This window comes from Heterodontus francisci, chromosome 7 (genome assembly GCF_036365525.1).
Source record: "Heterodontus francisci isolate sHetFra1 chromosome 7, sHetFra1.hap1, whole genome shotgun sequence".
Lineage (NCBI taxonomy): Eukaryota > Metazoa > Chordata > Chondrichthyes > Heterodontiformes > Heterodontidae > Heterodontus > Heterodontus francisci.
Window position 1 is genome coordinate 66,947,364 of NC_090377.1, and position 27,046 is coordinate 66,974,409.

A 27,046-nucleotide genomic window follows, 5' to 3' on the forward strand; every position below is an offset into this window, starting at 1 on the left:
TTTAGGATGAATGTTTTTGGTGCATTGTTTATGGCTGCTTTCAAAATAGTTTCACTGCAATGATGGGTGGTCTCGTAGGGCTGCCTTTTGAGCTGAGGGTGAGGAGGAATAGCCAAGAAAATAGAGAGATCGGTAACAATGGGTAGAATATGGAGGACGAAGCTACCCACAACGGTCTTCAGGAAACATTTCTCTATCACTGAGCAGCACTTTAACAAAGGAGGCTATCACCAAGCTCTATCACTTGCTGTCGTTACAGCTCGAACCTTAAACCAAAACATCTACAGCACTGCCTGTGGCTGTCAAGTTAACCATATCCCTTAACTTTATGTAACAAGGCTCCTTTCAGGCTGCAGTATGTGACATCAATGATATCTCACAGTTTGCAGTCCACCACTGTATCAGAGATGTCATCAAGGTTCTCTATGTTAGGAGGAATACCTACACCTTTTTCCTACTAGACAGAGCAAAGTAGGATGAAAGAGCTTTAGGTTTTGCCGGGGTACAAGGTGCTATAAACCTCACCCACATTGCCTATCTATATTCTTTCTGGATAGAAAGGGATTCCACTTCCTCAACATCCAGCTTCTTTGAGAACACAGGAAGCGTACTGTGCAAGTCTGTGCCCAGTTTTCTGGCAGCAGTCATGATACAGTCATCCTGTGCCAGTCATCTGTGTTAACTTCAGGTTGCAGGTTGACTACTGAGTGAGAAGGGCTATCCTCTTCAGACATGGCTCATGATTCCTGTAAGGAATCCAGTGACAATTGATGAATTGACCTACAATAAGAGTCATGCTGCTGCCAGAAACTTTATTGAGTAGGCAGTTGGCAAGTTGAAGCAATGCTTCTGCTGCCTGGATTGTTCAGGAAGAGTGTTGCAGTACATCTCTAAATGGGTATCACATTTGTGGTCACCTGCTGCATGCTCTATAACTTTGCCATCACGAGGGACCAGCCCTTACCATTTCCTGGGTAGCAAGAAATGCAGCAGGAGGAGGAGGAGAAGCAGGAGGCAGAAGAGGAGCAGCATGAAAAGGAGAAAGAGCATGAGTTCATCCAAGAGTGTGTTTTACGAATCATCCTCCCATCCCCATCACACCAATAGCGCCGCTCCTAATCACTACTGTCCGATTGCCTTCCTTCAGTCCAACCTTATGGGACTTGTCCAACCTTTACCTACAAATATTAACAGAAGACCAAATCCAAAACAAAACTCAGACTGGCAAAAGGTGGACTACTCAGATTGGGAAATGGTGTTCCACTGGGATTGGTACTGGGATCACCGTTGTTTGCAATTTACATGAACGATTTGGACTCGGGAATCTGAAGTACAATTTCTAAATTGTGGACAACACCAAATGCAGAATGCAACAAAACAACAACTTGTATTTATATAGCACCTTTAATGTAATAAGATGTCCCAAGGCACGTTACGTGAGCATTATAAAACAAAATTTGCCACCGAGTCACGTAGGAGCTATTGGAGCAGATGATCAAAAGCTTGGTCAAAAAGATAGGTTTGAAGGAGTGTTTCAAGGAGGAAAGAGTGGTAGAGAGGTGGAGAATTTTAGGGAGGAAATTTCAGAACTTAGAGCCTTGCTTGAAGAAGCAATTAAAATTAGGGATGCTCAAGAGGCCAGAATTAGAGCAGTGTAGGCACCTCAGATGGTTGTGGGGCTGGAGGAAATTATAGAGATAGGGAGGGGCGAGGCTATTAAGGGATTTGAAAACAAGGATAATAATATTAAAGTCATGGTGTTGCTTCATCGTGAGTCAATGTAGTTCAGCGAAAATAAGGGTGAACGTGTCTTGGTGCAAGTTAGGTAAGGGGCTAGATGACCTCAAGTTTATGGAGGTTAGAATGTGGCAGGGTGGCTAGGTGTGCGTTGGAATAGTTAAGTTTAGAGGTAACAAAAGCATGGATGAGGGTTTCAGCAGCAGATGGGCTGAGGCAAGGGACATTAATAAACTTGGGTGTTTAACTGGCAAATAATTTCTTCTAAATAAGTGTTGCAGTCCATTTTGTTAGGAAGAATAAGAAGGCCACATACTACTTGGATAATAAATCCAAATGCGGTAGAAAAGCACAGGGACTTAGGGATACAGATACACAAATCACTAAAAGTGGCAACACAGGTTGATAAGGCCATTAAAAAAAGCAAACCAAATACTGGGGTTCATTTCCACTGAGATCAAATTGAAAAGCAGGGAAATCATGTTAAACTTGGTAGACCACACTTGGGGCTGAATTTTATGGGCCTCCCAAGACGGGTTCAGAGGCGGGGCAGCCCATAGATTTGCAACAGGAGACAGGGGGCGGAGGGCCCGTCGCAATGCAATTTTGTCGGAGGTGGGATAGGCCAATGATGACCTTCCTGCCCAGAAGTCAATTGAGGCTCTTAAGTGGCCTATTAATGGCCACTGAACGGCCGCTTACTGCCGCCACTGGGATTTAAACAGCAGCGGGAGGGGAGGCCTCCGCCACGTGGGACATCGTCCATTAAAATGAGTAAAAAGCAATCTGTGGCCCATGGAGGGCCCCCGCAGGGAAAACCTGCAACTCCCTGAAAACCTCACCCCCTGCACTTAATACCCACCCTCCCACCCCTCCATCCCCCAACTAGCCGGGGCCTTCCAGACTGGCCCCAGCAACACTGCCTCACTTACCTTGGATCTGGGCTCCAGCAGTGGGCCTGGGTCCAAGGGCTCTGCAGCACTAGCAGTGGCCACCGTTCCTGGTGGCGTTGCCGATACTGCTGAGCTGCTGGCCCTGTGATTGGCCAGCACCTCTTGGAGGTGGGATCCTCTGCTTTAAAGGGATGGAACCCCGGTGCCGGGCTGTTAATTGGCCCGGCGCCATAGAATTGCTCCAGGCAGGCTGCAGCTGGCTGAGGCGGGATACCCCCTGCCATTTAGGCCGGGTGCTGGGAACCCCGCTGTAGGCACAAAATCCAGCTAGAGTTCTGGGCACCGTTTTGGGTTTCTATAATGTAAAAAGGATATAGCAACATTAGTGATGGTGCAAAATAAATAACACAGAAACTGAGAGGTTATGACTATCCGGAAAGACTGATCAGGCTGGCATTCTTTTCTATAGAAGAGAAGGCTGAGTAGTGACCTGGTAAAGATCTTTAAGATAATGAAATGGTTTGAATAGGATAGACATGGAGAAAATGTTTCCACTTTTTTATCCATCCATGAGATGTGGGCACTGCTGGCAAGATCAGCATGTATTCCCCATCCCTAGAACTGCTGCAGTATGTGTATTATATGTACTGTTAGGTAGGGGGAGACTAAAACCAGGGGCCATAAACATGAGATAGTTACTAATAAATTGAACAGGAAATTCAGGAGAAACTTCTGTACCCAAAGAGTAGGAAGAATGTGGAATGCACTACCAAAAGGAGTAGTTGAGGCAAATACCTTAGAAGCATTTAAGGGAAAGCTAGATAAGCACATGAGGGAAAAGGAATAGAAGGGTATGCTGATAAGGTTAAATAAAGAGGGGAGGGAGGACAATGATTTGAATATAAATGCTGGCATGGACCAGTTGGGCTGAATGGTCTATTTTTATGCTGTAGACTCGATGTAAAAAACAAATTTATCCAACAACTCAATTGTCTAATAGGTAATGGTTGTTCACTTATTCTAGTGCTCCTATGATGTGTTTATCCATGGCTACAGCTTGGCAGGTGAAGATGCTGAGCTTCCATTGAGGACACATTAGATGGCCGAGATGTGTGACCTTGAGCAGTTCTGCACCTTTAGGACTCGGCTGCAGAGCGTAACATCCTATCATGGGCTTGGGCACTCTGACTCAGCTGACTGTGTAGCACTAATAAGAGCACTGGCAGCATAGTTGTTTGGGGATCAGTCATGTTGTTGTTCTAAGAGAGGACAGCAATTGCTGCTCCTATGGAGCCAAGGTCACCACTTTCTTGGGATTGTGCCTCTGCACTCCTACAAATTGTTACATTTTTTTTATTCTTTTGTGGGATGTGGGCATCGCTGGCAATCCCTAATTGCCCTTGAACTGCGTGGGTTGCTAGGTCATTTCAGAGGGCAGTTAAGAGTCAACCACATTGCTGTGGATCTGGAGTCACATGTAGGCCAGACCAGGTAAGGACAGCAGATTGTAGTGTAAGGGTCTGAAAGGGTTAATCTTGAGAGAGTGTAAAGAATACCTCCTCCCATGATGAGAGGGGCTCTAGAATAGATGCAGCGTAGCTTTTGGTAGAGTCACACAGGCTAGAGTGGAGTGTAAATAGTTGTAATAAAATAAAGATTAATGTTTAACTACTACAGACTTAGAATCTCTCTGGCTAGACTAAATAAGGTGGTGGCATATTGAACCAACATATAACATGGTGATCAGCAGTGGGATCGAGAACAACAGAAGTTGTTACCATCCTATACCCAGAAGAAAAATTTGAAACAACTAGCTGTAAAGGCCTGACCTAGAAAGAAGCGCCAGAAAACTGAAGATCCCGAGAAGAGGCTGAGAAAAGCTACGCAGCTGCGTTGAAAGATAGGCTGCTCTACAGAATTGGAAGCATGGTTGCCTGCAAATCAATTTCGTCGATAGGGTGAGCTATAGTGCTGACGGTCGAAGAATCGCAATAAAAGACTTTCAAGTGCTTAAAGTAATTTTCTGAAGGCATTGGGCTAGGGAAAAAATGGGGGAAAACCCAACCCTTCACTCGGGCTGTACGCAAAGGCAGAAAACCCCCAAACACAGCAGGGACACTCCATTGAGGCAGCCAAGCCTGAAGAAAAACAAACTGAATGGCTCAAAAACAAGGAAAACCCTAGAAATCTATTAAAACAGCAGGAAACTCTCGAACAGCTGTGTCAACTCCATTAAGGCAAGGCGAATAAACAAACAAAGTGAAGTTCTCAAACAAAGGGGAAACCCCTAAAACAGCTTATTAAAAACAGCAGGGAACACTTGAGAGCTGCTGCGGCACTCCATTAAAGCAAGCTAGTCTGAAAAAAAGTTTCTTAAAGGGAAACACTCTAAAAAAAAAATCTATAAAATAAAGCAACATGGATCAAAAACTGGGAATGCTGAAGAGTTTCCAAAGTCAAGCAAGGCCCAATCAGATTCAAAACTGTGTATTATGGAGAAAAAGGTTTCTTAGGTACAGAATTGCATTTAAGTTAGACAGCCAGTCTGAAGCAGAGCAAGTGAATACACTGTTATATTCCATTGGGGCTATGGCAGATGATGTGATTGCTAGACAAGGTTTTAATGAGGCATCTGCCAAATCTGACAAAGTTTTAAAAGCTTTTGTTTCTTATTTTAACTTGTGGAGTATTAAGATTTTCGAAAGAGCAAGATTCAACAAAAGGGTCTAGAAACTGGCCAAAACAGTCAATGCTTTTAATAATTACCTTTACAGACTAGCTGAAGGATGTGAATATGGAGATCTTAAAGCAGAATTGATAAGATATCGTACTGCAGTAGGTATTGCTGATGAATCCCTACCAGATTTATTGCAGTCTAAGGAAGACCTCACCCTGGATAAAGCTATTCAGCTTGAGGTAAGCTGAGCTCCAAAAGAACAACAGAGCAATCCTGCAAGATGAAGAAAGACCTTGGTTCAGGAAGTCTCCTGCAACTGCTCAGCTCCTTCACCAAAGGGCTGAAAAAAGAGACACCAGGAAAAAAGTTACACTGTGGGAGGGAAGCGAAAGACACCATTACACGCTGCCAGCGATGTGGCACCAAAAGTACCCACAGGCGCGAACAATGCCCTGCCAATAGAGAAGAATGCTTTTATTGCAGAAAAATAGGCATTTCAGTAAAATGTGACAAAATAAAATCTCAACTACCTCAAGTTCTGTAGAAAAATGCATTTAAGAATAGAGTGGCTAATGAAGTTAAACAACCTCCTGCAGCAGAGCAATCAAAACATTTTCTTTGCGAGATCAATGATCCGAATCAGGCATTTTGGTCTGCAGATATTTATGTCAAAGGACATATTGTTAATTTCAAACTCAACACCAGAGCAAGTATAATGGTCTTATCTGACAAAGAGCCATAGCTATCCACACACTTCCTGCAACCAACGGAAACTCAGGTACATAGCCCAGGAGAGGTTGAAATTGAAGTAAAGGGGAAGTTACAGCCAACACTTCAGTACAAGGGAAAGCAGATATTAGAAACACTGTATGTTCTCAGAAATCAGGAGTTCTCGCTCTTAAATAGATGAACTTGTATTGACCTTCATCTTGTAGAGAAAGTAGAAGAAGCTAAACAACAAGAATCCAGGAGTACCTTTCAAGAGGAATTCCTGAAATTGTTCACAGGTCGAGGGAGACTGAGCTGGGACAGAGGGAGACCACCCCCACCCAATCCCAACCTGAACACTACAGACTCCGGACTCTGACAGAGAGCCCACCCAGCAGAGAGAGAACCCGTACACTACAGCACAGCTCACCAAGCTGCTCAAAAAGTACCAGAGCAAGAAAAAGAAATGCAGCAAGTTCCTGCAGGAGGTCTACACAGCCAGAGAACTCGGGAAGAAGCAAGTCCAACAAATTTGTCAGGCGCAGGGGCAAGATGAAAAATGCATCTATGTCTGCCAATATTGTGAGCAAGGTTCACCAGAACAGAATCCCAAGGGTAAGAGGATGAAAATCCTCTTTGAACATAGAAGACACTGTACCATAGTAGATGATTTTCTGGTAGATGATGAGAAACTGGCGATTCCAGAGTCACTCAGAGTAGATATCTTGGAAAAAGAACACCAGGGTCATATGGGCATAACGAAATGCAGAGCACAGGCTCAGGTGTCTCACTACTGAGACAAAGGGATGGATTTTGTTGTCAGAAAATGGCGGCTGCCCTGCTTGGGAGCTGCACCACCACAATTATGTGGAGGGTGGCCACTTAACATATTGACAGCAGCCGCAACCCCCAAACACATGGTGGGGGCGGCATTGGCAATGCTGTTCACAGCATTCAAAATAAGGCAGAGTTGACCCCATTCCCCCCTTCCATACACTAAATAATGCAGAATTGACCCCGCTTCCCTGCCATATCCACAAAATATTGCATAGTTGCCCCTTCCCCCCTCCATCTATATTCAGAATGCAGAGTTGATTGCCTCTCCCCAACCATCTATACTCAGAATGTAGCAGAGACCCCTTCCCCTCCTCGGTGAAGCAAGATTCTCCTGGACGGGAAAGCGAAGACGCGTGAGTGCCAGATTCTAGTCTGAAGATCGGGAATGGATGGGAAGATTGTGGCAGATGACATAGTAATAAATACAGAGAGGTATTTTAAATATTTAAACCAGGATCCCATTGCAGAGTGGAGGAGGGGCCACCACGGAGCTTCCCCACCGATGAAAAGATCGGGCCCAGCAATCCCAGCGTTGGGTTCCATGGCGGCCACTGCCGCTCTGATTCTCTGGCTCCCTCCCCAACATGAAACCGACGTGAGGCTGAGAGCAAAATCCAGACCTAGCTTTCACTTCCATAATTCTATTAATTAATTGAAATTTTTTATTTTTTTACCATCTGCCGTGGTGGGATTTGAACCTGTGTCTCCAAGGCATTAGCCTGGGCCCTGGATTACTAATCCAGTGACATGACCACTATGCCACCGTCTCCCCTAAACAGACTGGAGGAGTAACGTTATGTTCTTCAACCCCTGTAGATACTGTGCCCCAGAACCAAAATAGCAGCCATTTGAGCCTCCATTGCAGCAGTGTCAGCTGCCATGGAAGCCATCAGCAGAGGTTCCATTATGGTGCATGCTGCTGTCATGTTCATGGATCTGACCACTTGGTTCCTATTGAACAGAATGGTCCCCATACTCTGCACAAAGTCTTAACATGAGTTGGATCTGGTTTCTTCCAAGCTCTGCAACATTGTCCACTGGATCTCTGGTAGGCTGCCAGGTGCACCTGACATTTTCCTGTTATGAACCTTGTTCCACAACTTGAGCCTTCAAATTCTGGCACCTAAGCTCTCTGAAGCAGGGCTAGTACGTGATCATGCTGTCCAGCGAGCTAGCACAATTGGTGTCCTACCACCCCACCCACCACCCCATCCTAACTCCAGCACATTTGTATTCACACTGGTGATTTACTATAGGACTATCTCTGTACTAACCTAGCCTCTAAAGTACCCAGAGTGCCAGTCTCTGTGCTGGTGCTTGCTAGGGTCAGATCAAGCAACAATGCACTTTCAGATAAGCTGGTCTCCTCCTCTTGAAGTGGTAGAAGCATGTCTACCTTTTCAGCAATAGAAACAGAAAATTCTGGAAATACTCAGCAGGTCTGACAGCATCTGTGGAGAGAGAAATAGAAGGTTGGATTATGAGCTGGAGGTGGGGCTTCCTGTGTCACATCTCAGACTGAAATGAATCACACTTGAAATCACAGCTTTAACTTTAACAAAGATTTAACAAGTGTTTTATCAAAGACTTCTGTAGAGTTCTGTTCACTTTTCCCACTACAGCAGCATAAGCATATCTGACCTTCCAACAACCTGCAGGTCAGGTGTTTTCACCAAAAAACAAAGCTACTTTCAGTTTTCCTTTCAAGTACCATATATTCTCTAATACTCAAGTCCACACATACAATCATGATATTCCTCCCTTATTAGGCCAAAACATGTCCATGATTTTTAAACATAATCACAACACATAATCTTAGTATCACTTTGGTGGTCTTCTCTTACTCCGTGGTCTTCCTGTTGTCTCAGGAACACTGGTCACCACGTCAGGATTAGGAAATGTCGTCAGCCACTCTGAAATCGATGTTTCTTCCTCTGGATAGCAAGTTGTCTGCTGTCCAACAGCATCACTGGCTTTGACATCTGAATTGTTGGATGTCAACTTCGTCTCAGCTCCTACATCTGGTTCATCTGCTACTGTGTCTTTGTCACCATGATACTTTTTAACACATGAAGAATTTCTAACGTACAGTACTCCTGGCGATTGCACAGTCACACTGTTTCCCTTCTTGGCAATAACAGTGTACGGCTTGGGATAATATGGTAATCCATCTTACTCAGACTCTCCCGTCTCAGCAATACTTCATCACCTGGCATCACATCAGACTGTCTAGCTCTCCTTCTATGGTCTGCATAAAACTTTGCAGCCCCTTTTTCCTCAGCATCATGATCTTGAACCTCCTCATCAACTCTAATATCACTCAGCTCTGGTATCTTGGTGCATATTTTGCATCCAAATAACAACTTAGCTGGGCTCTTTCCCATCGTCGTGTGTGTAGTTGCTCTATACATGGCAACATATGACAACAAACATCTCCTTCCAGACTTTACCCTCAGCCTGATCAATCCTCATCCATTTCTCTAAGGATTGGTTTTGTCTTTCCACTTTCCCATTTTCCTGTGGCCATTTAGGTGTTACTCTATGATGGTGAATACGTGTGACTTGCATGTAATCTGCAAAGGTCTGTGACATAAATTGTGGCCCATTGTCTGAATACAATGTGACTGGTAGACCATGCCTTGCAAATATTTCAGTCAATGCAAACACTATTTTCTCTGCCATTGTAGACGTCATTACCACATACTCATAATAATAGGTCTAATAGTCAATCACCACGAATTTTGAATCTCCTGATGGAAATGGACATTAGAAGTCAACTGCTACATCCTCCCATGGTCCATCCGGTAACAGTGTACTGTGTACTGGTTCTGGTGGATTGCGTCTACTGACAAAATGACAACCATGACATGTTTTGACAGACTGTGTCACATCTTTCTCCATCCCTAGCCACCATACTTTGGTTCGTAAGTTTTGTTTAGTACCAACCACTCCCAAGTGACCCTCATGAGCTAGCATCACCAGTCTAGGCCTAAGCTTTTGTGGCACTATAAGTCTATCACTTCTGAGAATACACTTCCCAATTGTGCACAGTTCATCTCGAATAACAATGTATGTCTTGAATGGGCAATTCTCCCAATTTCCATCTTGGATTCTCTGTCTTATGTCATTCAATTCTGGATCTTTGTCTGACTTTCAATCTCTCTAGTTGTGACTGCTCTCGGTGTAGCATGAACTACCACAAACCGCTGGAATGATTCAGGTTCCTTCTCTAAGTGAAGATCTGTGTGTTTGTTCTTCAACTGACTCTATGATGTCTTGGTCAACCAGCTCCTTGATCTTTGCTTCAACTTTCCCTCTCAGACCAAAAGGTGCTCTGCGTTCGGTCTGAGATACAGGCTTCACGTTCTTGTCAATTGTTAATCTCACTTGGCGGTTGTGCAACTTCCCAATTCCTTGAAACACTGGTCCAAATTCCTCTCGAAGTTCTGCATAGGATTTCACAGAATTCATTTTCAATCCAATGTGTAGCACCCCTAAGGCTTGGCCAGTTTCTCGATTCAGAAGAGGCTCACCATCCTCCTCAATCACTACGAATTCTGTCTCCACACTCTGATCTCCAGCTCTTACAATCGTTGTGAAGCATCCAACAGTTTGTAGTGGGGTTTTAGATGTGTAAGGTTAAAGTTTTTTGACATATTTTCGAGATGTGCACTTGATTCTGTTTTCCTTCAGTTCCTCCCACAATGCTCTGCTGATGACATTACTGTCACTGCCTGAATCTGCAATAATGCTCACTTCAACACCCCCAACAATCACTGGAACTTTCTCATGGTTGCTTCCATTGACAGAAAACATGTATCCACGATTGCTATTTGTGTCCTCACTCACTGCTTCTTCTTCAACTCATCTCACAGTTGTACAACTTTCATCTCTCTTTCCTTTACATGGTTTGCCAGGCTTCGCACTCTGTTCAGCTTTGCTTTTGCACCTCTTGGCAAAATGGTCTCTGCCCTTACATTTTTTACACATCTTTCCCTTGGCAGGGCAGCAATCATCTCTTCCATAGTGCCCCAAGTTGCCACATCTGAAACACTCTCTCTCAGACTTTTGCTGTTTACATTTATGCATACCTGGATTTCGTTGTGTCACTCGATTAAACTCAGATTTTGTCGTGCCGATGGGGGAAATGGGGGACCATGTTTCATGCTGTGAACTTGTCTATCCACTACTTCCAGTGCAGCCGCTATCTTCAAAGTGTCATCCAATGTTAAGTTACCTCCTCTTTCCAGCAGCCTGCATCTCAACTTATCCGAGTTGCACTGTTGGTCCACCTGGTCAATTATCTGGTTATTCAAATCTGTCACAACATAACTGCATCCATCTGATGCTTGCCTCAAATGAGTCACAAATTGGGCTACTGTTTTCCCCTCTTTCTGTCTCATTTGACAGAAATCATGCCTTTGAAGTGTGGCATTTGGCGTCACCACATAATGGTCCTTCAAAGCTTTCACTGCACTTTCATAATTTGCCCTTTCTCCTGTGCCAGGCAATGTCTTGGAAGTCTCCCTCACTGACGCACCCGCATTGAACAGCAATAAGGCCCGTTGCTATGCTTTCTGCACCTCCAGCGTTCAAAAACAAATTGCGACTGTTAGCATACACTTCAAACTCCACTTAAGGGCCTCAATTGGCCTCTGGGTGGGAAGATTGTCGTTGGCCTATCTTGCCCCCAGAAGATTGCTTGGTGACGAGGAGGTAACAGGCCCTGCACCCTGCCGATCCACCCCACCACCCGTCGCGATACTCATGCCCACCCCCCCCCCCCCCAGCCTCCGATCCCGCCTCATGGGGCCACACAAAATCCAGACCAGAGTTAACTTTTCAAGTCTGTGACCTTTCACTGGAACTCTTTCAGCACCTGAAATAAAAGCAAGGCACAAGGTGTGAAGTCAGAGCAGAGGAAGAAGTGGCTGGTGAAAGCAGTTGCATTTGTCATGCAGTATATGTCGGGTGAGATAGAAGTAAGAAATGAAAAAGAGGATAAGGTGTGAAGAACCCCTGTGCAATATCTTCTCCAGCCCTGCCGCTCACCTCCGACAATGATTCTCCCTCTGCCCGGGATTGCCAGCACATTTTCTTCCTGTTAGAGAAAGCGTGTAGCTGGGCTTGGCCTCCTCCAGTGGAAACCTCCACTTTCTGCACGACTTTCTCCTGCAAGAAAGGTGCACGTTGTAACTTCCTTGTGAGGTGTTCAGTGAATGTGCTTATCATGGTAGAATAGTTGGTATGTGGAGTATAAGATGTGACGTGTGGGAAAGTGAGGATTACAATCGTGTTGAGTGTGGGAGTATGAGGGGAAGATGTAGTGGTGTGGTGCTGTGATTGTCGGAGTGTAAAAGGAAATGGGGAGGGGAGTATTCTGAGTCATAAGGCTGGAGACAGTGGAGGTGAAAGCAGAGAGTAAGAAAGCAATATTCTTATCCTGACAAGTCTGATGAGATCATTGAACCTCTTTTGGCAGTTCAGCCAGGTCCTGGGAGCTAAGCTCCTGGCATTGACATATTCAGTGACCTCTTGCCACTGGCAACAGAGGTGTTTGCTGGAGGACTTTCTGCCCAATGTGGCGAACATCTTCCACCTCCTCTCCACTGCCTGGACTAGGGCTGCCAATGCAACATCAGAGAATCTGGGTGCCCTTTGTGAACCTGTTCCAGCCATTTTCTTCAATCTGGAAAGGTTCTCTGTTATCCACAGCCAGAATGCACTTTCTCTTTAAGATGTGCTGGTGCCTTATTTCCTGATGAATATTGGTTGCATGCCAGCATAAATTTAACATGGTATCTGGGACCATGAGAACAGGCATATGTGGCATGCCCTGTCACCTACATACCTATTTTGGGTATGATTCAATTTCTCGGCCATAAACTGAAGTGACCTTTTTTTAGCCACAAGCATTTCTTTTAATACATTAAATTAAATATTATTAATGTATTACAATCAGTAGAGTGGATTTTGGTCTTTACCACCTAGGCATTAAAATACATCTGGAGGAAGTGTAGAAAGGAATATCCGCTAGGGATGATCACACCCCACCAACAGAAAGAATTTTGTTTTCCTTCTACTTAAATGAATTGATGGAAATTCGGGCAGGTTCAGTGGCCTATGTGGGATCCATCTTGTCCAGTTTTGCTCTCTGCTCTTTGGCCAGGCTCTGCTTAGCGTCCAGTTGGTAAAAACACCAGTCTACCCCAATGTGTCTGCATACACACAGGATATGAAGTGTGCACATTCAAATAGTTTACAGGTGCTTTAGGTTAGTGTTAAATCAGCTTATGGAAGCAGGCCCTCAAAATCTTAAAATGTAAGCACTTCTGTATCATAGATATGGTGCTGATATGGTGCCAGTAGTTTCATATGCAACTGAAATGCTGTATCACCAAAAGTTATTTATTCTATGTTGGCTGAGCATAATAATAATGTGCTCTGAACTGATCTTGCAAAACAATGAAATCATTCACCTTATTGTAAAACTCAGCTATTTAAAATACCAACCCAATGACAGTTTTAAATATCTTTTGTTAAAAAATCTTAATGTTGTGACATAATTTAAAGCATATAAATATAACAAGAAGTTATTCTTCCCCAATATTCAATTACTTATTTTTAAAGGCCACCATCATCTTTAAATGCAAAGCATGATGCCTGGAGCACATGGAAGCATAATCTGTTCATACTTCAATTGTTGGAATACAAATCAGTACCTTGTACAGTTAGCATTGCCTGCGTCTGCACTTCCCCAATGTCATTCCAAGCTTCACATGTATATTTTCCTGTATCTTCAGGAAAAACCTCCTGAATAAAAAGATTGTATTCATTTCCATTCTTCTCAAACTGAAAGTCTTCAGATTCTTGAATTTCTTTTCCATTATGGAGCCAGATAATTTCAGGCGGTGGATTACCTGATGGAATCAACACATTTTTTAGCATTAACAAATGGCAGACAGAAAACATTGCAATTACGAAATGTTTTGCACAATAGAATTTTCCAGCTATGTGCAGATTATTTTCTGAGAGATGGCAATTACATTTCTCCACAGTATCAAAGCTATTAAACCACCAAATAATTATGAGTTAAAAGTTTAGTTGCACAACCATTAATTTTGCAGACAACAATAAAATTAAAAAGCTGGTGAAAAACAGGGATTCTACCCAGCAGCTGAATCACGCAGCTTCTTATCTTTTTTGCAGCTCAGTTGGTAGCACTCCCATCTCTGGATCAGAAGATTCTAGGTTCAGGTCTCATTCCAGAGACTTAAGCACAAAAATCCAGGCTGACATTCCAGTGCAGTACTGAAGGAATACTGCACCGACGGAGGTGCGTCTTTTGGATGAGACGTTAAACCGAGGCCCTGTCTGCTCTCTGAGGTGGACGTAAAAGAACCCATGACACTATTTTGAAGAAGAGCAGAGGAGTCATCACCAGTGTCCTGGTCAATATTTATTCCTCAATCAACATCTCAAAAACAGATTATCGGGTCATTATCATATTGCTGTTTGTGGGAGCTTGCTGTGTGTATATTTGCTGTCACGTATCCTACATTACAACAGTGAATACATTTGAAAAGTACTTCATTGGTGGTAAAGCACTTTGAACATCCTGAGGCCGTGAAAGGTGCTATATAAATGCAAGATTTTTTTTTCTTTAACTCTACAAAAATAGGTCATTTTTTCCTTCCAAAATTGTTGTGGAACTGGAAAATGTTTTGTTCAGAATTTCCCCACTCTAGTTTTAGAATTCATTTTATTATTGGTCAGCAATAGTTGTTACATGCTGGGCTGCATTTTCACCATGGAGGTGGGAAACAGGAGCTGGGTTTGTTTTCAAGTCAGAAACCCAGCTCTGGTGGGAAATTGATTAAAGTTAAGATTTTTGTGTGAGGAAACCCTTAACTGGTATGGAGACGGGTTTCCTGTCCACTTCGAGCCAGTGGAAGTGGGAATGGAGAGGGTTCATTTAGACTCCCATGGCAGCCATCACTGAGGCTGAAATTTGCAGTTTGTGCCAAAGCTTTCCACTGCATGAGAAGGAAACATTCAAACATACATACATATGAACATACGAGTTAGGAGCAGGAGTAGACCACTCGGTCCTTCGAGCCTGCTCCGCCATTCAATAAGTTCATGGCTGAACTGATTACTTCATATTTCCACCTACCATCCCCTTGCTTATCAAGAATCTATCTACCTCTGTCTTAAAAATATTCAAAGACTCTGCTTCCACCACCTTTTGAAGAAGAAGATTCCAAAGCCTCACGACCCTCTGAGAGAAAAAATTTCTCCTTATCTCTGTCTTAAATGGGTAACCCTTTATTTTTAAACAGTGACCGCTAGTTCTAGATTCTTCCACAAGGGGAAACATCCTTTCCACATCCACCCTGTCAAGACCCCTCAGGATCTTATATGTTTCAATCAAGTTGCCTCTTACTCTTCTAAATTCCAGCAGATACAAGCCTAGCCTGTCCAACCTTTCCTCATAAGACAGCCTGCCCATTCCAGCTATTAGTCCAGTAAACCTTCTCTGTACTGCCTCCAACGCATTTACATCCTTCTTTAAATAAGGGGACCAGTACTGTACACAGTACTCCAGATGTGGTCTCACCAATGCCATGTATAGCTGAAGCATAACCTCCCTACTTTTGTATTCGATTCCCCTTGCGATAAACGATAGCTTTCCTAATTACGTGATGTACCTGCATACTAACCTTTTGCAATTCATGCACTAGGGCGCCCAGATCCCTCTGCATCTCAGAGCTCTGCACTCTCTCACCATTTAGATAATATGCTTCTTTTTTATTCTTCCTGCCAAAGTGGACAATTTCCCACTTTCCCACATTATACTCCATTTGCTAGGTCTTTTCCCACTCACTTAACCTATCTACATCCCTTTGTAGTCCCCTTATGTCCTCTTCACAAGTTACTTTCCAACCGATCTTTGTCTCATCAGCAAATTTAGCAACCATACCTTCGGTCCCTTCATCCAAGTCATTTATATAAATTGTAAAAGGTTGAGGCGCCAGCACAGATCCCTGTTACACACCACTTGTTACATCTTGCCAACCAGTAAATAACCCATTTATGCTTACTTTCTGTTTCTTGTTAGCTGACCAATCTTCTATCCATGCCAATATGTTACCCCCTACACCATGAGCTTTTATTTTCTGCAATAACCTTTGATGTGGCACCTTATCAAATGCCTTCTGGAAATCTAAGTACAATACATCCACCAGTTCCCCTTTATCCACAGCACATGTTACTTCTTCAAAGAATTCCAATAAATTGGTTAGACATGATTTCCCTTTCACAAAACCATGTTGACTCTGCCTGATTGCCTTGAATTTTTCTAAATGCCCTGCTATAGCGTCTTTAATAATAGCTTCTAACATTTTCCCTAAGACAGATGCTAAGCTAACTGGCCTGTAGTTTCCTGCTTTCTGTCACACTCTATTTTTGAATAAAGGAGTTACTTTCGCTATTTTCCAATCTAATGGAACCTTCCCTGAATCTAGGGAATTTTGGAAAATTAAAACTAATGCACCAATTATCTCACTAGCCACTTCTTTTAACACCCGAGGATGAAATCCATCAGTACCCGGGGACTTGTCAGCCCGCAGCTCCAACAATTTGATCAGTACCACTTCCCTGCTGATTGTAATTTTCTTGAGTTCGTCCCTCCCATCCATTTCCTGATGTCCAGCTAATACTTGGATGTTACTTGTATCCTCAATAGTGAAGACCGATGTGAAATATATGTTCAATTCATCTGCCATCTCATTATTATCCATTATTAATTCCCCAGACTCATTTTTTATCGGACCAACACTTACTTTGTTAACTTTTCTTTTTAAAATATCTATAGAAACTCTTACTATCTGTTTTTATATTTCTAGCTAGCTTTCCCTCGTACTCTAATTTTACCTTCCTTAGAAGAAGGGTCACTAACCCAAAACGTTAACTCTGCTTCTCTTTCCACAGATGCTGCCAGACCTGCTGAGTGGTTCCAGCATTTCTTGTTTTTATTACCTTCCTGAGCAATCTTTTAGTTATTCTTTGCTGTTTTTTATAATCTGTCCAATCTTCTGACCCGCCCCCCATCTTTGCACAATTATGGGCTTTTTCTTTACATCTGATACTATCTTTAACTGTTTCAGTTAGCCACAAATGGCAGGTCCCACCCTTGGAATTTTTCTTTCTCGTTGAAATGTATCTTTTCTGTGTATTCTGAAATGTCTGCCACTGCATCTCTGTTGATCTATCCCTTAACCTGATTTGCCAGTTCACTTTAGCTAGCTCTGCTTTCATGCCCTCATAATTGCCCTTATTTAAGTTTAAAATACCAGTCTTGGACCCACTCTTCTCTCCCTCAAACTGAATGTAAAATTCAATCATATTATGATCGCTGCTACCTAGGGGCGCCTTAACTATGAGGTCATTAATTAATCCTATCTTGTTGCACAATACCAGGCCTAGTATAGCCTGCTCTCTGGTTGGCTCCAGAACATATTGTTCCAAGAAATTATCCTGAAAACATTCTATGTACTCCTCATCTAGGCTACTTCTGTCCATCTGATTTTTCCAGTCTATATGTAGGTTAAAATCCCCCATAATTATCGCTGTACCTTTCTGACAAACTGCTATTATTTCTTTTCTTATACCCCTTCTGACAGTGTGGTTAATGTTAGGTGGCCTGTATACCATTCCCACAAGTGACTTCTTGCCTTTATGATTTCTCATCTCTACCCAAACTGCTTCTGCATCCTGGTCTCCTGAACTTAGGTCATCTCTCTCGATTGCACTAATACCATCGTTAATTAACAGAGCTACCCCTCCACCTTTTCCTAGCTTCCTGTCCTTCCTAAATGCCATGTACCCTTCAATATTCAAGTCCAAATCTATGTTGTCCTGCAGCCATGTCTCTATGATGGCTATCAGGCCATACTTACTTATTTCTATTTGCGCTCTCAGTTCAGCTGTTTTGTTTTGAATGCTACGTGCATTTAGATACAGAGCCTTTAGTTGTGTCCTTTTATTATTTTTGTAACCTCTCGCCTTATCTGTTGATTTACTCTTAGATTTGTACGCTCTGTCCCTTCCTGTCATAGTCAGTTTATCATTTCCCATATTAATACCTCTCTCTCTCTTGCCTTGTCTCTGCTCCTTGATTTACCATATCTTCCCAAATTTGATCCCTTGCCCCCACTATTCAGTTTAAAACCCTCTCTACTTCCCTCATTATGCGGCCCCCTAGAACACCCGCCCCATGAACTGGAACCCACTTCTACTGCACCAGTCTTTGAGCCACGCAATAATTTACCTAATCTTATTTGCCCTATGCCAATTTGCATGTGGCTCAGATAATAATCCAGAGCTGTCATAGGAGAGCTGAAGGCCTGGCACCTGGTGCAGGGCAGCCCTTATCCCGGAGGGTGACAGGAGGAGGCTACCTTGTCATGCAGCAGCGGCACCTTTCTGTTCAGGGTTATTTCCCTCTGCCTCCTCTTACTCCCCCTCTCTCACCTCCTGCTCCTGCCCTGATGAGTTGTCTCCTTCCAGGGCCTCATTGTCCTCAAGGTCCACACTTCTCTGGAGGGCCATGAAATGAAGAGCGTAGCAGACCACCATAATGACCTAGACCCTTGCAGTAGGATACTGGAGGGCACCACATGACCAGTCCAGGCAAGGGAGTCACATCTTCAGAAGCTTGATGGCCTGCTCAATGGTTGTCCTACTGAGCAGGTGGCATTGGTTATATCGCCTCTGCATGGGGCTACCGTAGAGAGGCGAGTAGCCATGTCTTCAAGGAATAGCCCTTGTCCTCTAGGATCCAACCACAGACTTTGGGGGTTGGAGTGAAGATCTGAAGCAATGGGGACTATTGGAGGATGAAGGAGTCATGGCAGTTGCAAGAAATCAAGTGCACACATGGAAGAAGCTTTTGTTGTGTTTGCAGAGGGAATGGAAGCCCTTCCTGTTGATGGATCTGAGTGTGTGGTCACTGGCTGCCTTGATGGTCACATGGGTGCAAAATGTTGTCCTGCACCTGGGGGACTCCAGCGATGGTGGCGAAACCCAATGCCCGCTGTCCCTGCGATGCCGCATCTGTCATTAAATAAATGTGCTGCCCAGCTCTGACAAAGACCGTATCAATGACTACCAAGATGCAGTGGTGTGCGGCCATTTTTGAGATGCCACTAAGGTCCACAGCTGATCCTTGGAAGAAGCCATAAATGAAGAAGTTCAAGGCCACAGTGACTTTTATGACCACTGGCAGGGCAGGGCAACCAGTGCTTCGAGGTGTGAGATCTTTGGCGACGTGAGCACAGATATCTGTGATCATCCACTTGGAGAGTCGTAGTCGCCTGAAGTATTTTTCTTGGTCATCTCCAGGTAACTCCATCTTCGGCAGTAGATCCTGTGTTTAGGGTTTGGCCTCTGTTGCCTTCCTGCCCCTCTTTCCTCTCCCGTGCCCTCCTGATGCTGGGGATTCTGCCCTTCCTGTGGAGGGTGTTGCCCCTCATGGCCAAGGACCCAAAATCTGACAGTGGTGCGTCCATTGCCAGCTGTAGCCTTCCTTCTGGGCCAGTGGCCACCCAATTGTCTTTTGCAGCCTTGCCCCCTGCTCCTTTACCCCCGTGATACCAAGGGGTGACGACCCCATTCAAAACTCAGGCGCTGTGCCAACTCTCCCTGCCTCCTGTGCAGTGCCAAGGGCACCCCCTTACCAATGTGCCCAGTCCTACATTACACAGCTGACCATCTTATGGGTGGGTGGCGTGGTATTCTGGGCAGCCATGACTGGCTCCCCACTCTTTGTCTGCTTCCCTTCAGCTGATCAGTCTCTGAAGGCACGGGTAACCCATGTGTCCCTTTAAAGATTTTTAACTTCAAACCATGACATGCTCTTAACGAGCTTTTAAACTGCTTTAAATGGTCTCAATTGGGTGTTGTGTGGGTTTCGTGTAGTGCTGATGATCATTGCCAGCGCTGGGAACAGTGTCTTGAAAGTGAAATGCTGCCCAGTGCCGGTATTTTCAGGGCCTCCCACCTCTGCTGCAGGGCGGGGCGAAAATTCAGCCTGCTGATTGATCTATGATATTTTTTACATGAACATTCTTGCTGATATTTTTCCTCACAATTTGCGTACTTAAGTCATTTCTTTGCATAGTTGCCTCTGTTTACCAATGCCTTCAAACTCTGGAAGCCTCTTCTCACATACATTCTATCTATAATACTACAACCTTGATTTTCCACTGGTGGTTTGAAGCCTCACTTGGTGATGGTCATGTTCATAAAATCACAACTCCAGTCTCGCACACTGCATTCACACTGTTCCCAATTTTCAGCATCAAATGCAGGCCTTGGTGTTGCCATGTGAAACTCCACTTTACAAACAAAACTTATTCAAATGATGTCCTATGCCAAATTGCTTTGATACGGGCACAGCCCATGCCTGTAAGAAGTGGGCACTTAGCTGGGAAGCGGTCAGGGCTGATATATAAAAGTACTTAAAGTAAGTTGTGTTTGCTTATTATTTGCTGATTCTTAGAAGATTCCGAGAAACCTTTATTTTTGGCCTCCTTTTCTGCAGCTTAGATTTTACCAACAGCCAATTGCCTGCAGTTTAGCCATTACAGACAGCTGTTTCACAAGATACAAGGTTGGATAATCAGAATCTCTTTGGGTATTTCAAATATGCTACATGACTTGAATGAGGAAGGAAAAAAAAAATTCACGAGGGGACACCATCTGTAGGTGCAATGGCACTTCAAGGGCTCTGTGTGCTCCTGGCCAAACCCCAGGGCCTGAGTCTATAGGTCATGCCAGTTGTACCTGGGGACATCATCGGAGATCTGTTGCCAGCTTCTCTGCTTCACCAGTTATCTGCTGCACGCTTATATTCAAACTATATCAATGACTGCTATGTCACTCCCTGTTACAGTGGCAGTATCATTTTTTTATACTGCTTGATCCTCCAGGCTGCCATAGGGACATCAGTCAAAGCAGCCTGTCTGCTGTTCACAAATGCACAAAGCAAGTGACAGACATCAAGAGGAAATTACAACGGAAAATATCTTTAGAACTTTCCCAATGAAAAAAACCCCGCAGCTCATCTGTTGCCTGCTTCACAATTTGGCAATCGGAAGAGGACCAGCCATGTAGCAGTATGGGGAACACACACCCCCAGAAACAGGAGAAGGAGGAAGACTACACAGAGGGAGCTGATGTGCAGGCTGGAAGTGAAACTCCTTGTGTGCCACCTACATCTAGTAAATGTTCCTGGTCATCTGTAGTTGTACTATGAAAATAAAAACATTCAAGTCTCCATTAATGTGACATACATTCCCATTAGTTAACTGGTATTGTCTTCTTCTGCCTTATACCAGCACTTACAACCTTGCCACAATTACAATCAACAGACAAGGGACAGACAAAAAAAAAAATCTCCATTTATTTTGTGATAATCCTGTATGATATGCTTCCTAAGGGCAAACAACAATTGTGGTGGCAAGCGGTTGTTGGGTGTCATGGCTCCATTGGAATGCTTGTGTCTAAAGCATCTGGGTGCAAGTTTGTGCAATTTGTGGGATAACTCTGTTCATTTCAATATCAGTAAATCTCATCCACAGCACTACAGTGCTGCACTATTGCGCATTCTTTGATGGCTGCTGCAGGTTGCTATAGCAGCCTGAAAGAATATTGATAATGTCTTCTGCTCCTGTCTGAAGGCATGTCCAGTATAGAATACCAATCACTTGCTCATTGGAAAATGGCATGGGCTCGCAGCTTAGTCAGCTCAGTTTCCTTCTTTACTTGTTGTCTCCACTTGCTCCACCTCACCTCCTCTTCCGTTGTGGGATTTGTACTTCACCCAGTGTTCCTTCCTCAAAGGAATCTCCTCACTAACTGAGAACTGTAAAGTGCTAATACTTCTGCTAGAGCTAGGGGCAGGGGGCATACTTGATGCAATTTGCTGTGAAATGCTTGGGGTCAAAACGACATGGGTCTCCTCATCTTGGGAATATCCTACAGGAAAAGAAGAGTATGCTTTACAATGGATCCCCAAGTTAATGGCTTCAAAAATATGTAAAATCTTTAGTGCTTCAAGCAGCAGAGTAGCAATTTTTGATCCTGTTTCTAGGATTCTGAAACAGGTTCTCAATTTGATGGGTCACAGCAAATAGTTGCTGGATGGCAGCATAATGACTCCTACCTCATGCTCGCCAATGCAGCTTCCTGTCGAAAGAGTGAGGGCTAGCTCCTCCTATGTTGTCAGCAACGTCAGTATTGCTGGCCCACTTTTGGCCTGGTCCTTTCCCAATGGTTGCGGGCAGCCTTCAACTATAAACATTTATAAAGCTGTCTGCAAGTGGAGTGCGGATAGAAGCAGCACTCACTGCCCTGAATGTTTACTACTCCATGAGTTCAGATCCTGGTTTTGTGGATTGATTTGTTTGGAATTACTGACCTCCCTCCCCTCACTGGAAATATGACATACAGATTCTGGGAAACGAAAGGAACAAGGTTATGCACTAGCTTGGCTGTTAACCTCCCTGAAGTCGCAACAAATGAACTGTTGTAATGAAGACACATCTTGTACGAAGGAATAACATAAATGTAGGCAAACTTAATTACATTTACATTGACATTTCTTTTGATGCTACTGAAGCTCTTTCTCAATAGCTCCAAGATCCAGCAGATCTTGAGACCTCATTTACTCACCTCGACCTCTGCCTAGGTAGCTTGGGCCTCTGCTTTCAGAAGTGGGTAGTTGTCTGTTTCAAAGAAAACTGCTTTTCTTCACTGCATCTCCTCTATCAGGATCTCCAAGGCATCATTAGTGAAAGCCCGAGCCGTTCCCTTGGCAATTGTTACGCACATCTGCAAAATATTCACTGCTCCTCCACCTTCACTCAGCTGTAGCACTCCTCTACTCCCCTTTAAGGGTGAATAACACCCTTTAAGATCAGTCGGTTGGCCTAATCATTTGATGCAGCCAACCAGTCTCCAGATGCTACTCCCTGAGAAGTTTCCATGTACAGCAAGATGATTCAAAGGAGATGGAGAAACCTAACTTAGAAAATTAGTCCAGGTCAGCCCCTCAATGTTGGCATAAATGTACCACAAGTGTGCATATCTCTAATTCTCCAGATTCAGTACAATTATGCTTATAAAATGGGCACAACGATATTGAACTTCGACAGCAAAATCTCACAAAATTTAACAAGTGCACCTCAATACCCATTATGCAGCATAAATAAGAAAGTAATTCTTTGTGACCAACAGGAAGACACCCTGCAGTCATCATTAGTATTTCATTGCAAGTTAAACTTATTATGCTTCCTGTACTTACTAATATAAAAAATGAATGCCAATGAACCATTCTAATTTGACATACAAAATCGGAGCTACACAATTGTATGGGTAATCCGACAGGTTCTTCAAAACTCAGATATGCTGGGTCCCCCCAACCCTCAGCCAGTTTCTTGTGTGATCTTCTGAAGGAAGAAGCACTGTCTACTCCCATAAGGAACTTTGATGCAATGGGGGCAGGGTCAAGGGCAGGGACTTCATAAGCCACGATTTCCCACTCCTAGGTCCTCAATAGGGACCATTGGTGCATGCCTACCTGGTACCTGCCCAATCTGAGTGGAAATTAGGCCCACTTGGGGGTAAAGTCAGGAGTTTGAATTTTTTCAGGGCTTTTGTAGCAGCTCCCTTCATCTAGAGGCCACTCAGGGCACACAGACTCCTTTCCAAATGACGTTCCCCCCGACTTCCCCTCTGCCCCCAGATGTCCAGTTACCACTGACATTCTGGAGTCTTTGGCAGTGGATTTTGTAGATGCTCTCCCACATTGCCAAAGGCCTGTCCTGCAGGGCTCTCCACAGACCCACTAACTAATGGCAGGGCTAGCAATAGAGTTCTGCCACAGGCGCATTCCCAGCGGACTTTCTAGATGCTGGTCTCTTTTCTTGAGGTTGCATGTGATGGGGTTCAGTACTATTTGTCCACAATGATTGCCTTACCTGCCACTTCCACTGTCATTCTCACTTGGCTACCATCCATGACCTTCAAGTCAGTCAGATCCTTTAGGATAATCGGGGCAAAAGTCCTTTTGGAATCTTCAACACTTGCACCCTCAGTCTTCTTGGTGGTCTTTCTTTCTGTTTACAAAATAAAATCTGTAAGCTCTGTACAAAACAACTGTAATGGCATTTACATGAATTTGTTTTAAGAGACTTTCCAATGGGTGAAATCTTGAGCAGAAGTAGGGCAGTGTATGATTCATGCCCATCCTGAGTGAAGTGGGCTGACCGTGCTGTAGTTTTGAGGTCAGCCTAATTTGAATATTTGGGGCAAACTTCAGGGTCCAACAACGCAACTGATTGGGAGCTTGCCCAGGTAGGGCTAAACTAGCATGCAACGGCAGGATTTAAAGGCCTGCTGCATCTTAAAGAGAAAACCATTCACCAAAAACTATTGGCTGCAGAGCATAAAGGTCTCTAGAAAACATATCCATGAGGGTCTGTGGAGGGGAAGAGAGTCAACAGCTTCTCCGATGAAGTGGTGCTGAATAAACAGATGTAGAAGACAGAGTAATGCAAACTCCAACAAGGGCTCCAGAAGGGTAATGGAAGAAATAGCTCGTGCAATCAATGTCCCCACAGGCAAACTTGCAAGCATAGCAACTGAGTCCCATAAAATAAAGTTTAATGGCCTTACCAGGTTAAGTAAGCTCAGAAGAGCAAACTAAACCTTGGAAGAATGCACTCATTCACCATAAATATCACCAAACACATCATTAGCATGTTAAAGGAACTTCATTGATCTGGAGCTGTACGAGGTTGGAAATTAGGAGTGCAGATACAGTAATATAGGCTGGCTTGGTATTAAGAATCAGATTGGTGTAGTGCATGTTGCACAACTTTGCCTTATGAAGAGGCCTCCTCCTCGATGTTCCAGAGGACAAAGGACCCCATGGGCAAGAAAGAGGAACAGCAGCAGCTTGAAAAGTTGTAAAGGATAACAATTGCTTGTTGCAAGTTTGTGTCACAACATCTTTCAAATCTGCAGCCTCTAGAAGGACAAGGGCAGCAGGCACATGGGAACACCACCATCTGCAAGTTCCCTTCCAAGTCACACACCATCCTGACTTGCAAATATATCACTGTTACAGCATCATCGCTAGGTCAAAATCCTGGAACTCCCTCCCAAACAGCACTCTGGGTGTATTTACACCACACAGACGGTGGCGGCTCACCAGCACTTTCTCAAGGGCAATTATCGCTGGGCAATAAATGCTGGCCTTGCCAACGACGCCCACATTGCATGAATGAATAAAAAATTTAACAGCTTCTTGCAACTACTATGTCTGACCCCTGTATTAACAACCCTCTAGAAATCCTCTTCCTTCTAACCACAGATATGCTACCAGGTCAGGATTCTCAGGCAAAATAATGTGCAGACTGTTATTAGTGTGTAAATTGTCCAGCAATTTGGAGCAAAGGAATTGCTGCAGGATTTGCATAGCTTCGTCGTTTGCCTCGTGAAAACAATGGTTTGCCTTTAACCTCCCCATGAATTTCAAGAAATTGTTGTATTTCTGCTGTTACAAATGAGTTAAACCAACCAAAGAAAGTTAGGACCAGTGTTTAACGCCCTTAGGACCTTTTTAATGATTTTAATGATGAGATTTATGTTTCTCAAACTCTCCAGGCCAGAAAGGGAACAACTGAAATGGTGGAGTCTTGTTTCAACAGGTAGTAAAATGTTCTTAGAGATTTCTGAAAGTTAAAGTTAATTCACCCCATTTTCTTAACCATCATTCTACTGTTTCCTTTGTTAACCTCATATCTCATTTGTTAAGATGATAGGATGTTGGTCACATCATTCACGCCCTGTTGACCCTGTTATCAGCTTGCACTTTCAGCAATTTGCAATGGACATGTATGAAGAACAAAATCTAACTAATGGGGCACACTGCGAGATGCTGCACTCCAGCAAAATATGCGCTATTAATCTTGCATATAAAGGTCACGCAGTAAGAGATTTTTAAAGTATTTCTTTACAGACAGAATGATTAGAAAGAAGCACTCTCTGCCACAAATCACTGTTTAAACAAAATCCATAAATAATTTTATAAAAGAATTACATTGTAGTTTGAAAACCAAGAAGTTATAGGAGAATGGGGACCAAGGAGGTGAGTAGGATAAGACTAGGACCAGGATTTTAGTGAGCTCCCAACGTCAGGCTCCATGGCGTGGGGGTCCAGAAGATCGGTCCGGCAGTGGCCCGCCATGGAGCCCGACCTTGGGAATGCTGGGCACTATCTTCCCACCGTGGTGAGGCTCCATGGTGGCCCCCCCCGCCCTGCTGCTGGGTGACAGGACCAGATTAACATATTAAAATTAATGAAATGTATACATTTAATTAAAATCAACAGTGATCTTACCTTCAGGCTGTGATCTTCCGAGCGGCGGCTGGCACTCACGTGCCTTCACTTTCCCGTCCAGGGAAAGCAGGCGGCACCATGGTGGAGAAGGGGGGAATTTATGATTTTAACTACAGTGGAGGGGGGGAAATGGGCTCTAATGCAAATTACTAGTGTCGGAGAGGGTAGGGAGGGGAGACCTCTGCACTTTGATTGGTTTAGGGGGAAGGTCAAATGTTGAAGGTAAGTGTTTTGCGGGGGGTGGGGAGAGGACAAATGTTGAATTCAATTGTTATGGGGGGAAGGGGCAATAGATTTATTGGCAGTACATTGGGAGGGGGTAGCCCTTTAAAAATTTAAATGACCCGGCAGGGCTGGTTGCCCTTTAAAAATGGCGCTAGCACCTGCACACAGGCAGCTGGTGCTATTGCCGACGTCAGAGAGCCCGCCCCTCCGCGTGATGGTGGTGGGGGTTGGCCCGGCCAGCGTATTATCTTGAACTGCCAGGCGGTAGCCATGTGGCAGCACGGTGACACACATTCGCACGTGCGGGCAGCCGTTTTTTCAGCCTGCCACCGGGAAAATAAAATAAAATTAGAATAAAATTCAGCCCTCAGTGACTTCATTAGAGAAAGCCATCTGCGGACTTTGTGGGCCAAAAGCCTGCTTCTGTACTGCAAAATTCCATCAATTGATTTACATCTTGTAATACTTTCTTCATTTCAGAGGTTAGATTGGACCTAA

General features: G+C 44.0%; 1 protein-coding gene across 10 annotated transcripts in view; it reads right to left on the bottom strand.

Annotated features, from left to right (window-relative positions):
• Nucleotides 1-27,046, bottom strand: part of LOC137372031 (myosin light chain kinase, smooth muscle-like) — a 433,121-nt gene that overhangs the window by 137,202 nt on the left and 268,873 nt on the right. For all 10 annotated transcript variants that reach the window (XM_068035330.1, XM_068035322.1, XM_068035326.1 and 7 more), the window contains 2 exons: nucleotides 23,898-24,035; nucleotides 13,575-13,772 (listed from right to left, as the gene is read on the bottom strand). In XM_068035330.1, the coding sequence (XP_067891431.1) occupies nucleotides 13,575-13,772; nucleotides 23,898-24,035 (336 nt within the window). The remainder of the gene's footprint in view (nucleotides 1-13,574; nucleotides 13,773-23,897; nucleotides 24,036-27,046) is intronic.